Source organism: Rhinichthys klamathensis, unplaced genomic scaffold (assembly GCF_029890125.1).
Source record: "Rhinichthys klamathensis goyatoka isolate OS25496 unplaced genomic scaffold, OSU_Roscu_1.1 h1tg000240l_1, whole genome shotgun sequence".
NCBI classification, from domain to species: Eukaryota; Metazoa; Chordata; class Actinopteri; order Cypriniformes; family Leuciscidae; genus Rhinichthys; species Rhinichthys klamathensis.
The window spans coordinates 1,202,349-1,216,401 of NW_026606762.1; the positions used below are offsets into that span (position 1 = coordinate 1,202,349).

The 14,053-nt window shown below is 38.4% G+C and overlaps 1 protein-coding gene across 4 annotated transcripts in view; it reads right to left on the bottom strand.

The window, feature by feature from the left end:
* sbf2 (SET binding factor 2) overlaps positions 1-14,053 on the bottom strand; it is a 148,872-nt gene that overhangs the window by 52,041 nt on the left and 82,778 nt on the right. For all 4 annotated transcript variants that reach the window (XM_056265753.1, XM_056265752.1, XM_056265751.1 and 1 more), the window contains exon 17: positions 3,518-3,586. In XM_056265753.1, the coding sequence (XP_056121728.1) occupies positions 3,518-3,586 (69 nt within the window). The remainder of the gene's footprint in view (positions 1-3,517; positions 3,587-14,053) is intronic.

Below are 14,053 nucleotides of genomic sequence, written 5' to 3' on the forward strand. Positions count from 1 at the left end.
CATAAAAACATTCTCAAGCAGAGGAACAATGAGCTAAGATTCATTTAGGTTACGTAAAAGCACTCATTTACAATGCTGAAAAAGGTTTAGGCTGTAAATCATGGCAAAGAGGTAGTTGTAAATGGAGCGGATCTTTGTGGGAATTGTTTTGTTGACTTTGTGGTCAAGTCTTTGATTTCCTTTGGCTCTGAGGTAAAAAAAAAAAAAAAGGTGTTTACTAAACCAGGCATTGCAGTTACTCATACTTAAGGTTAGGGATTCAAAACAAACCCTTATCCAAGGCGCATAACCCGTTGGTCATTCATGTTCAGAAATGTGTGCTATGAATGACACCTCAAGTCATGTATTTCTATTATTAAGGGATCAGACTTCAAGAATGCAAAAGGCAACATTGAGCTCTGCGGTAGTGTCCATACTTCAGTTGGGTCATCCTTAAGTAGTGACAGAAGAGAGACGGCGTTCAAGCCTTTATCTCCTGCCAAGCCAACACTGAGAACCTCAATAACGCAGTCTGGTTTAGTACAAGGCTACTGAGAGTGAAGGGGAGGGCATGTGGATCACAGGCTCACGGAAAAATGCATGACGGTTTAATGGTGGTGCGACACAGGGATCATCTGAGGATAGCCCTGAATGCTGCATTTAAAGTGCATCCTGCTGGGGTTAGAATTGATTTCAGGTGATGAGTGAAATATATCAGTCGTGTTGACCATAACAATTTAGCCTGTGGTTTGTGTGATATCAATAGCATAAGTCTACTAAGCCTAGACTTTTCTTTAGCACTGCAAAACAAGCAAAGTTTTACTTACAGTTTCTCTCTCAACAAACGTGTTGTTTATCTCTATCACAAATCCGTCAGCTCTTTTCTGTGTCACGCTTTAATCAGGATTCGCTCTTACATAAAAATGGCAAATGGGAAACAGAAAAACTGAAAAACAGGAACTTCGGGGTTTAAAAAATAGCTTTCAGATGTCTTAATGAAAGACTTGAATTGTTCGCCTCACCGCACGGAATCTAGGGCTCTCGGGAACAGTCTGATTGGCAGGTGCATCTCATCGATGAAAATGAACAATGACTGTGGAAACATTTCTGATTACATATCCCTATAACTACTTAGGGATTGTTCAAATGCAACCAAGCACCACTGAGTATTAAACGGACACGACCCTCGACCAGCACTGTTCATGTTAAAAATATGAATGACGCCTCAAATCGTGGCTTGTTGAGAAAAGTTGTGCTATTGCTTTTCTAAGCATTTCGCCTGGTGGAAGATAAACGGGTAAACTCAAGTAAAATTCAAATTTGCAATCAATTTATTATGCGTGTCTGTGTAGTGTTTATTTTAGTCCATAGGTGGTGTTGTGAAGGATTCCCCAAGGATCCTTGAAAGTGGAGTGACGTCATCTGGGATTTTTGGCCAAATTGTGCCACCTTACAAACAAGCACAGCAAACCTAGAGCATATATATATATATATATACATGTATATAATGTGGCGGGCGGAGCAAACAACAGACACAGTGGGAGTGGTGTCAAACTTCGGAGAGGCATTTACTAAATTAAATATACATAAAAATGTAAAAAAAATGGGGAAATAAAGTGTTAAAATAGAAGAGGATCTGGTGTCCTCGTTGTGCCAGGGAATCGTGAAGGAAGGGTAGTGAAGAGATGGGAATGGGATGGGTCCAGGTAAGGGGGAGGAGTCTGTCCGGTGGTCGCATGAGCTTCTCTCTCTCCTTGGTCAGATGCACGAGGGGGCGGCGGCTTCGGCATCGCAGCTTGGCGCCGACAACGGAGGGGAATAGCGCCCCGGCATCCTAGCCTGTCAACGGCGTCACACATGTTCTCCGTCCGGCGACTCACAGCTCCGTCGGCGTGGGAATCCCTCCGCGCTCTCTTCGAGGTTGGACCCATGAGGACACCAGTGTGCATGCACAGGGAAGGGACTGGTCTCTCGAGGAGAGGCGAGCTCAGCATTTAACAGCGGCGGTGATGAGGCTTCACTCTCGTCAGGTGTGCCTCATCACACGCCGCCAATTCTCCTCTTCAGCGCCCCTCCTCTCCAATCACACACACTCCAGTCGGGAACCTGGCGAAGGGCGGCGAATTAAGGGACGGGGTGGCGCTGATTACAAGGGAGAGGCAGACGATCCGTCACAATATATTAGGGGTGTAACGATACCCTTGTGTCACGATTCAATACATATCACGATACTGAACTCACGATACGATATTATTGCGATACTCCAAGACATATGATAAAAGGTTAACAATAAATTTACTGTTGATTAAAATGCTAAATTTGATATTACATTGTGAGTGTACATGAATAGGCTTGGATTTGGTGCTGGTAACCCAATGCACACACTCGCAATTTGTATCAAATTTAAAAAACATTATTGAAATCAAAGATTTTTTTCCCTAAATCATGTAGCCCTACCCAGTATGCAACCAAATAGTGTAGCAATGCCCTAGCAACCACCCAGAACACCCTAGCAACATCTGAAGTTCTTTCTAACCTCTTCAAGGTATGAAATTCAAGTTCTGACAAGTTGACAAAGTCTGACAAAAATCTAATTGTTGATATTTTCCTGCAGGAATTACAATCCCAAAGGAATTTAAACCTATTCCTGGATGGAAGAAACAATCTTATCTTATAAGTATTTGGGTTACATTGACTATGCAAATGTATAATGTAGTGTTACAGTTGCTATTGTTACGAGCGCTATTGTTCTACAAATGAACACGAGGGTCACCAACCTGATATCTGATTTCATCACGTCTCTCTGTGCAGAGTGAGTCACTGAGGACCCACAATTAAAAAGCAACAGAGTCAGTTGTGTCTGTCTCTATGACAACAATAATGTGGGTACGTGATGGAGCGGTGTTGAAAGCCAGACACTCTTTAAATCCCTGCAGCCTCTGCCTTTCCCTTTTCCCACTGAACCACGACGAAACCAAACTAGACTAGAGTGACTGTCACACTAGTTAAAGATTTCCTTCAGTGATGAGCTGAATGGAGTGGATAACAAAGCCTAAAGCGAAAGTTATACTGCAAATTCTTATTCGTTCTTCGCTTAGGGATAAAATATGTCACATTTATTTATATAGATTAGATTAAAAGCTGGCATCTGACCTCGATGGACTAAACAGAAGAAATGAAACAGAGAAGAGTTGCACATGAAAGAAGGCGGAGCCTCAGAGCCACGCCCACCTATTATGTCATCACTTTTTCAAGTTCGCTTTGACAAGCATTTTCGAACTCTTCGAAATGAACTCCAGGCGAACTTCGTTTTGGCCTGATTTTGTTTGAAATGACGTCACACCAGTTCGTTTTTCGATTTCGCTAGAAGTATATCAGGGCGTTAAGAGTTAAACTGAGCAGATGGAGACAGGTGGAAAGTGCCCCCTTCTTCCAGCATTAGTGAGTTTCGGTGCCAGTGTTGATGTGCTATGATTAAGATCCAGTAACTAGAGCTGCCAGTATGCCTGCTGCCAGTCTGACCTCAACTGCTACTTACCCGGTAAAAGGCCGTCGTCAGGGGCAGCAATGCGGCGGCCACAGTGTATTCCTCAGAGCTGGAGCAGTCCTGGAGTAAACAGAGACGAGGAGATGTTAGACGATATCACTGAAGCACATAAGCTGATGATAAAATGAGCCAATTGTGCACAAAACATGACATCACTTGCTATTTTCCCTTATTATTAGGTATGTCAAAGTATTGGTTGCAGGTCCATTAAATTACATTTTTTCTTTAATAAATAAACATATACATACTGTATGGGCAAAGTCATGCGTATTTAAAAGAGGTTTGGCTTCCATTCAGTCGGATTTGCATGCTTTCGAGCTGTTTTCATGCATATGCTTTTAATATTTTACATAATCTTGCCTCCGACACAGTTTTCGATGTTCAATTTAGAAGTCATTTCATATTTTAAATTCCAAACTGACATGACATCATCCTATTTAAACTGAACAAAGCTATTAAATCAAAACTTGGGTTGTTGCATAAAAAGATCAACTAGTGTGGGAGTGACATTATATTTTATGAGGATCCTGGAAATAGTCAAAGCCAGATGACTGCTTTTTAATGAAAAAATAGCTATTGGTTTTATAGCTCCATGAAAAGTCCCTGATTCATGATTTGTTGTGTGTGATGATGTGGCACTGCAAAAATCAGTTAAATAGATGAAGGCACATTTTTTTATCAAGATTTGTCACTTCTATTATGTTCTATATTGTCGTATATAGGAATGAAGATGTTGTAAGCAGTGTCAGGATTATATTTCAATACAAAAACCAGCCACCACCTCTGCTCTCTATCCTGGCATACACATCTAAATGTAAAGACAGCAGCAAATCTAAAACATCGGTTCCTGCACAGATCTCGCATGCCTGGCCCCCCATGGACGGTGCAGCATGCGTTGTTTCTCTTTCAGGACATCAGGTTTGGAATGAACTGTGTCGTTTGCCAGGGGAGCTGAAACATTCCCACATTCTAAGCTTCTGTACACAATTAAATCACTGGGAATGACCTCGGAGCAAAGACTGTAATCCTTTACCATTAAAAGATCCCAATTATTCTGCGGGGAGAAATCATCCTGCTGCTCAGAATAGATTTTCCTGAAGAAAATATCAGTGGTGCTTGTCTGTGAACAACTCATTATGATGCTTACTGGTTGTTTACTGGCCTAAGTCAGAAGAACCCTATCAGAAGTTTGCCAAAAAAGTAATGTTGTACAACCAACATGTAAAAAGAAGGGAAAATAACAACAACAAGAGGCAATTACATAACAGAGGGGTCAACATGTCTCTTAAAATATCAGATAATTTGGCCTTTTTATGACAGGGCTCGACAAGGACAGTTGACAGAACTGATCAGGCCAGAGCTGCATCGTCACGAAAGTTTATTATTTTCACGTATTTAAGCCTTGGCAATTTTAATATTTAAGCGCAGGAAGACATGAAAGAGAACTCAATTTGGTAATTGCCCAGTTTTGTGCACACACATCCGAAAAGCACACGTAGAAAGCCGTGTCTCAAACAGCGCGCGAATACTGAATTATGTTCTCTTTCATGTCTTCTTGCGTTTGAAAGGACAAATTCACACAAAATTATGTCAAGATGCCCGTATTGGAGAGTATCCACATAACTTAGGCCCCGTCTGTCAGGGTTGTGCAGGTAACTGAAGACGAGGAAACATAATTTCAATGCAGATAGTTTAACAACAAACTCAGGATACAGGGAAATGCAGGAACTCAGGAAAAACACAACCATACATAGACGACGATCAACAAACACTGAGGGAAAACACAGGGCTTAAATGAACAGGGCCTAATGGGAAGATTAACTGAACACAGGTGAAGGGAATAGCTAATTAGACAGAGCGGGAAAAAACTAACAGGACTGAACCAAAATCACAAAAGACGGGGGAAACCAAGATCACAAAACAGAACTCAAACACATTGAAAACGTGACACCGTCCACACAACTGCGTTTTCGTTTAAAAACGGAGAATCAAAACGAATACGATCTCCGTCCACACCAGCGTTTTATCTGCGTTTTAGAATTGATCTCCGTCCACATTAAAACGGCTGAAAATGCGGATCACGTGACCATTCACCAACACTGGGCCTGCGCGTGCCGGTGTAAACAGGAAACGGATTGACATGTGATGGGTGGCTGACGAATCAGGGAAGGATACGTCATGACTGATGACACCCAATCATAGAGCCGAGCGTGAGCCTCTGCGTCATCGTTTCTAAAGTCCTCCGTTTTGTCCCGTCTTCACTAAAACGCCCTCCGGAGATTCAAAACGCAAAACGGAGCTGCAGCGTTTCTAAACTTCTCCGTTTTAGGTCTTCGTTTTTTCCGTTTTAGTCTGGACGGGAGGTGCAAACGTAGCAAAAGGTCTCCGTTTTTAAACCAAAACGCAGTAGTGTGGACAGAATCTTAAGCATTGAGAAATAAAACGTGTATCTTTATATTGGATCTGTGCATTAGGTCTTAAAGTGACAGCAGCCTAATAAACCTGCTGCTGTCTGTGTTTTTTAAATGTTAATCAAATAAGAAAAGACATTAAAAAAAAATCACTTACTGTTCTTGAATAACTTTTGTAACTTTAATAAGGATGAATCCATATTTAATTTATACAATGAAGACTATGCAGTGTTATTTTACATTTGATTACATTATTCAATTTCTGTACCTGTAAACTACTGCTAGACAATGTGATGTGGTGTGAAAAATGTATGAATAATATGTAATGATATAATAAAAATTAGTTTTTACCATATATAAGACCAATTTTTATTGTGGACACTCTTACTGTGTATGTCATTGACCCATTACACAGATCTTCTTTAACACATTCATCTCAGTATGTACAGTAAGCACACACATACCCTTTGTGCTGGCCAGTAATCAGATTATTGTGTCACCGAGAGACTTCAGGGAAGGTCAGAAGAGTGTTGTTTGTCTGCTGCTGCACAGCACATATTTATCTTTACTCATTAAGGCATAAGGGAGGATGTTGAGTGACTGTCTGTGACTCACCACAATACGTGCTGCTGCACAAGTGTGAGCAGTTTGAATGGAAGTCTATGGAAGAGCACATGGATTGTGGCACGTCGTTCCCCATAGTTCAGTCTGCGATGGGATCCGTAGTCATATGATGTGACTTACTAGCATCCTGTTTTACTCCCATATAAGCAATGTGTTAAATTCCTGTAAACCAAAACCTTTCTTTTGATTGCTTTCTAGGAATGGCTTTGACACAGCAGTTTTACAAGTCCAAATACAGACTTTGTGAACATAACAAAATTGCTTCTCTGTAAAACAGAAGTTGTGGTCAACCCTAATTGTAAAAAAAAGCATGCTATTAATGTTGTAACACTCATGCTTAGTGTTAGGGTTTTGAACCTTAAAGTCACCATGAAATCAAAATTTACTATTTCTATTTTTTTTCTATGGAATATTGCAGTTTTTATTATAAATTATTTATCATGTGCACATTATTAAAAAAACTAAAAACATGTGCCCTTGTTTAGTCAAAATAACTTCCCCTCCCTCTTGCAGCGACATCTCTTCTCTTCTCTGATGATGTGGTTACTGACGTGAGGACGGGACAACCTGTCACTCACATGAGATCGACCAATAGCAAACCACAACCATCCAATCATCAAATCAATTCCCCACGGACAAAATCAAGACCCACCCTAAACGTTTTCTAATTTGAGAAGCCGTTTCACTCGTATATACATCACAATAGGGGAGAAAAGATTATCGCAACTTCAGTTTCATGCTGACTATAAACTTGAGGTAAGTACATGAATGATACATTATCAGTCAAAAGTTTGGAATAATTGCGGAATAATTGGAAAATCTAAACCAGCATATTAGATTGATTTCTGAAGGAACATGTGATGAGGCTAAAAATGCAGCTTTGCATCACAGGAATAAATTACATTTTAAAATATATTCAAACAGAAAACAGTTATTTGTAATTGTTAATCTTAATAATTATTACAAACTTTATTATTACAAACAGCAGTGTACCTAAAATGTAGCATGTCGAGGACAGGTGTACTTTTCCCAAGCAAACAAACTTACAATTTATGCTTGGCAGATGGAAAAAAAATTGAAAAAAAAAACACACTCTGGCATTTAAAGAGGGACCAGAGCCATATCTAGAGACCAATATATCATAGAGACTAAGGGTTGAGCTCTTTTCATTTGAAACGGAAAGGAACGAGCCAGAACACCCAGGCAACCTCTTAGCAACCACCCAGAACACCTTAGCAACCATCAACAGCATCCTAGAAGTGTGATTACTTTTTTACAGACAAGTACTACTTTTAGTTACTTTTCTAGATACTTTTATTGCAATAATGTGTCCTATCTCAGTTGTTTGTTAAAGGGATAGTTCACCCAAAAATAAAAATGTTGTCATAATTTACTTAAAGGGATAGTTCACTTTGAAAATAATTTTTGGGATGTTTTAGCTTACCTCAAGGGCATCCAAGATGTAGGTGTCTTTGTGTCCACAGTATTTTCAATTTTGATATTTTTAGGTCAAACCGTTCTTGTCTGTCAGTCATATAATGCAGGTCTATGGTCACCACCTCAAAGAGCATGCACAGAGAAGTCCAAATTAAACATGATTTAATGACTCGTAAATGTAAGTACACATTGATGGCCGAAGACACGAAACGTTTGTGTGAGAAAACGAACAGTATTTATATCGTTTTTACCTCTTGTAACCACAGCCACGTCCAAGTGATCTGAGGGCGCCGGCGCTTCGGTCTGTGCGTTACAAGAGGTAAAAACGATATAAATCTCACACAAACTGCTCGTTTCGTGTCTTAGGCCATCAATGTGTACTTACATTTACGAGTCATTAAATCATGTTTAATTTGGACTTCTCTGTGCATGCTCTTTGAGGTGGTGACCATAGACCTGCATTATATGACTGACAGACAAAACGGTTTGACCTAAAAATATAAAAATTGAAACTACTGCGGAAACAAAGACACCTACATCTTGGATGCCCTTGAGGTAAGCTAAAACATATCAAAAATTTATTTCAAAGTGAACTATCCCTTTAACCTCAATTTGTTCCAAACTTTTATGAAGTTCCTTTTTCTGTTGAACGCAAAAGAATATATTTTAGGAAATGTTGGTTACCAAACAGTTGACAGTAGCCATTGATTTCCATAGCATTTTTTCCCTACGATAGAAGTCAATGGCTGCCGTCAACTGTTTGATTGCCAACATTCTTTAAAATATCTTCTTTTGTGTTCAACAGAAGACAGAAACTCATACAGGTTTGGAACAACATGAGGGTGTGTAAACGATGACACGATTTTAATTTTTGGGCAAACTATCCCTTCAAGCTAACGAGGCTGAGCCAAACCGGAATCCTGCGGCCTCCTCCTGTTTACCTGGCCTCATGGGAAGGTGTCCTGGGGAAGCTGCACTTGTTCAACATGGGAATGATGCACTTCACAACTTCCCAGCACATTTATTTCTGCAGCTTTCACAGAGCATTGAGCAACTTCATCTGACTGCAAAGTCAGATATCACGCACTGAATGCTCTTTTTCCAAGAAAAATAATCTAGCACAGTGGGTCTCCTGCTCTAGAGTTCACATGGAGCAGTGGCAAAACAACTGCAGACAAATGAGGAAAAGAAATGAAATCAGCAGGTGGTTCACCTAGACTTAAAAAAAATAGATGGTGTGAGACCCGAGTGTGCCTTGCAAACGATTATCACAGGACTCATTTGAATGAGCAGATAACAAGTTGTCTTTAAAGGAATCGTTCACCCAGAAACTGTTGTGGGCGCTTCAGAGAGCTTCGCTATATGTGCTATATGTAATTTCTGTGGGGCTAGCATCTGAGTTCACAAATAGTTTGTTTTTGAGTATAAAAATGTCGACACAATGTAACGTACTTGCTCTGCCACGCGATTTGGAAGAAGAGATGTGCTTGTTGTTGTCATCTGTTATTGCTGTACAAGCAGAATGAAGGAAATCATAGTAAACTAGGCCTATATCATTTCCTGAAAAGGCTGTGGACTTATATATCAGTATATATATTAGGAATGATTTTTTTCAACATTGATGATAATTATAATAAATGTTTCTAGAGCAGCAAATCATCATATTTGAATGATTTCTGAAGAATCATGTGACACAGAAGACTTGAAGGATTCTGAAAATTCAGCTTTGCATCACAGGAATACATTTTTTAAATATATTAAAACATAAAACAGTTATTTTAAATAATAATAATTTAATAATATTTCTAGGGCTGTCAAACGATTAATCGCGATTAATCGCATCCAAAATAAAAGTTTGTGTTTACATAATATATGTGTGTGTACTTTGTATAATTATTTTTAATACATAAATACCCACACATGCATGTGTATTTAAGAAATATTTGCATGTATATACTGTATATAGACTGAATGTAGCCTATATATAATGTATATTTTATATAAATATAAACATTTTATATATAAATAACATATTTTTCTTAAATATATACATGTGTGCATTTATATACAAAATAATTATACACAGTACACACACATTATGTAAACACAAACTTTTATTTTGGATGCGATTAATCGTGATTAATCGCTTGACAGCCCTAAATATTTCACAATATTACAGTTTTTTTGTTGTTGTTGTATTATTAATCAAATAAATGCAGCCTTGGTGAGCATAAGAGACTTAAAAAATCTTACTGATCCCAAACTTTTGAACGGCAGTGTGTTTATATACATAATGTTCTTTAAACAGATATAATAAATAGAATAGAAGTAAGTGGCTCATCTCCTTGTATGTGTCACAGTGTGTCATGAACTTAGCTTAACTTGAAACATTGTGCTTCTGCGTTCCACAGGCAGAAGAAATTCATGTGGGTTTCAAATTACATGCGGTGGGTAGATGATGAAAAGACTTCAGGATTTTCATTTGAACTATTGACTTAATTGAATGATTACAGAGCACCTTCAGCAAAGGCTTCAAAACGCCTGCAGAATGGATGTGCAAAGCTCTGATCTACTTCCCTTCACCCCCAGCACAGCATAAAACAAATGTGTGACTGACAGGCTGAGTAAGTGTTTGCAAGGGCCCCCTGCCGATAAAGCTGGCCCATAACCCTGCGGCTCAGGAAATGACTGGGATGCCATAGTGCATCTCCACTTCAGAGCATGCCAGACCTCTGCTGGGCTTGCACAACATTCAGCACCAGAACCCGCCACAGCTGGACATAGCAGGAGAAAACAAGATTCTGTAAATTAGGCTTATTAATGGTCTCGTTTTAAACATGATAAGGTCTATCATTTACAGCCTGGCGAGATAAGTACAGTTCAAGAGCACTGACTCCGGCACCATTCTTTCGTCTAAAGTTGACAGGAGGTGTCCTTTATGTTAACAGTCGAAGAATTGACAGCAAATATTTGTTAACAGCTCTCTGATTTTCCGAGAAGTTGCATAAAATCAGGCTAGCTCCACTGGGATGTGGTACCACGGCTCTGTCTTCATCTGTCACACACGCTACACAAACCGGCCGATCTCAAACAGATGGACCCGCAGTCCAGGCGCCTGAGATCATACGCATACGCATGTTTTGATGACAATTAAATAGTCTGCATATTATAACAAACACTTTGGAAGAAACAATAAATGTCATCTAGCATTTAAACAAAAGCAGTGTGATGATTCAGGGAAGTAGGAACGGATGTCCACAAGCGTGTTTTCTTGTTTGCTACTATCACAATACAAATGGAATGCACACAGTTTTAAGTATTTCCATATCTTGATGCTTTCCCTCACGGATATTTCCAAACAAATCAGGCTTTAAACCTTTTGTGAATTAATCTGATTAATCATCACTTATCCTGATGCTTTTCTTCACGACTATTAAAAAAGAAATATAACTTGCTTTTTTAACCTTTAAATTGAATTCATCTGATTCATTTATTAGTAATAAATAGCCTAAATCTTAGTTACGTGGTGTGACTAAACTAAAACATTGAACTAAGTGGCGTTATAATCAATGTTCCCTCTAAGCTGCGCGCGTGCGCGGCCGCGCACTTCTGATGCCTCGGCCGCACACTTCTAAGCGGCGGCCGCGCAGAAAAGAATAAAATGACACACAGAGGACTGACGCGAAACGTGTGGGGAAATCCATTTGATTGTAGTTTAAGTGAGAAATAATTGCAGTGCTCTGGTCAACCGCTATAGAGAGAAAACTGGTGAATGCAGTTTATAGGTTTCATAGAAAGAGAACGATGTGAGCGCGTGTGATTGGTAGTGAGTCGTGTGTGCGGACCAAATAGCTCAATACGAGAGGCAACGAGAAACGCATAGACATGTGAAATAAAATCAAATCATAATGTTTTAAAGAAGAGTGGTTTGATTAAAGTGGTGGAAATAACGGTTATGGAGAACGGTAACAATTACACACCCACCCGCGTGCAAATTCAAAATGCATAGTTTAAATAGATGTTTTTGTCTGTGGGGGAGTTTCAGGGATGGTTATATTATAAAAGATTAGATTATATTCATTTTTCTTGAAAATATTTAGCTATGAGATCTATTTAAATGCTTTGTTTTCATAATAATATAATATGTTAACAAATTTAAGCATTTAAACTGATATATTATATCACTTCAAATACTTCAATTCGTTTTTTTTATATTATATTATGCCTATATTTTATTATATTATAAGCCTAAATAAAGAATCTCACAAGGGTATTGTTTAGGGCTCCTTGCCATTAAAAAGTTTGAAACCCCCTGCTAAAGAAAATATTGGAAATTCATAAGAAATAAACAATCATTTACTTTGATGGTTTAATGCTTCCTGTACACAATTAATTGACTGTCAAAAACACTTTATGGTTTTCCCAAACCATCTCGGTGTAACAGCTTACTTTTCTTTTATACTATATTCTATTATTGTAAAGAATTGAACTGTCCTGCAGAAGATTTTGTAAATTATTTTTCATAGGATTTCTTGGTAAAGACTGTACAGTTAACAGCACTGTAAAAAAATATCAGGTAACCTAAAATGTGCTTCATTTAGTGACTTCTTAATTTGTTAAGAAGCTTGTTTTTCGAAAATATGATTTAATACCAATAAGTTACATCAAGGGTCAAATAAAATAGAAATGGCACATTCAAGTTAAAAGTTACAACTGAATGTTGAAACCATTGTGTTTCTACATGCTGTACAGGTCAGGTATAAAGAATATTTTTGCTCAGGTGGCGAAAAATGTCCGCCCAATAGAAAAAAGTTTTGCTCAGCAAGAAAAAAAATTTGAGGGAACATTGGTTATAATCAACTACACATCTTTATTATTGATGTTCACTTTGCAGTGTAGGACATTTAGTTCCTTAAGTTCAATTTTCAGTAATATTATCGAGTTAACTGCAGTGACACTCGGATGAGAACAAAATCAAACTACATTGGGCTGGATAATGACACTAAATTTGCTACATCAATATTGTTATTGAACTGAACTGAATCTACAGTATACAATGAGCTGAATAATGACACTATTGTCTTCTGTAGAACTGCTTATAGCTGATAATTGACCTTGTTTAGTAACATTTAGTAACATTGACACTGTTATTGAACTGAATTTAATTTAACTAAATTAAGCTGCATAATGACACTTATCTCCTGTAGAATAATAATAATGAATTTGTTTCATACAAGATACATTTTCCAACATTTACAACACTGTAATTTTCCTGTTTTATTAATGTGAAGCTGCTTTGTATTGTTTACTGTAAAAATAAATGTGACTTGACTTAAAGTGAACATTCTAGTTTGTTGCATCACTTGCAGTCAGAACAAAGATTTAAAACAAGCATATGACACAATTTCACTGAGGCATTAAAAACATCAGTGTGCGTGTGTCTGTGCGATTATGTCTCCAGCTATTCTTAGTGCTGATGTAGTAACAAAAAACATAACTTGAATAATCACTGGCGTCACTGCTGTATGTTGTAGCTCTTCGGCGAAGGCGATGAGAGCACCCGCAGTGTAATATGAAAGCAATTAGGGTGTCCAGGCAATCTGCTATTTTTGTTTGTCTTACAGCTCATCTGAGACAAATCCATTGACCTCGGCGCCACACATGAGACAGAGTCATGACAAACTATCCCGAAAATGTGGAGCTCTTTTATAACGCTTGTTGCCTTTGCACAAACTAGCAGTGCTACATTACCATAAACATGCAACAGGACAATTATTAAAAAATTCTTGCGATGCTTTCCCTGATCTTGTGAGCAAGGTTATCAAATAACTAGGCTATAAACTCACAATATTTGCTCTGTAATGCAAGTTTTGTTCTTCGAAAACACGCATACCTATCAGGAACCGAAAATTTATGTGAGCTCCCCAACAAATCGCAAATACCAAATGCTCCAAGGAGACTAAGTTTTAAAAGGAGACCTAAAGATTTATGTCCTACATAAAACAAAAAAAGTTTCCAACGGTACGGTAGTAACACCATCGATATGATCTCTGCT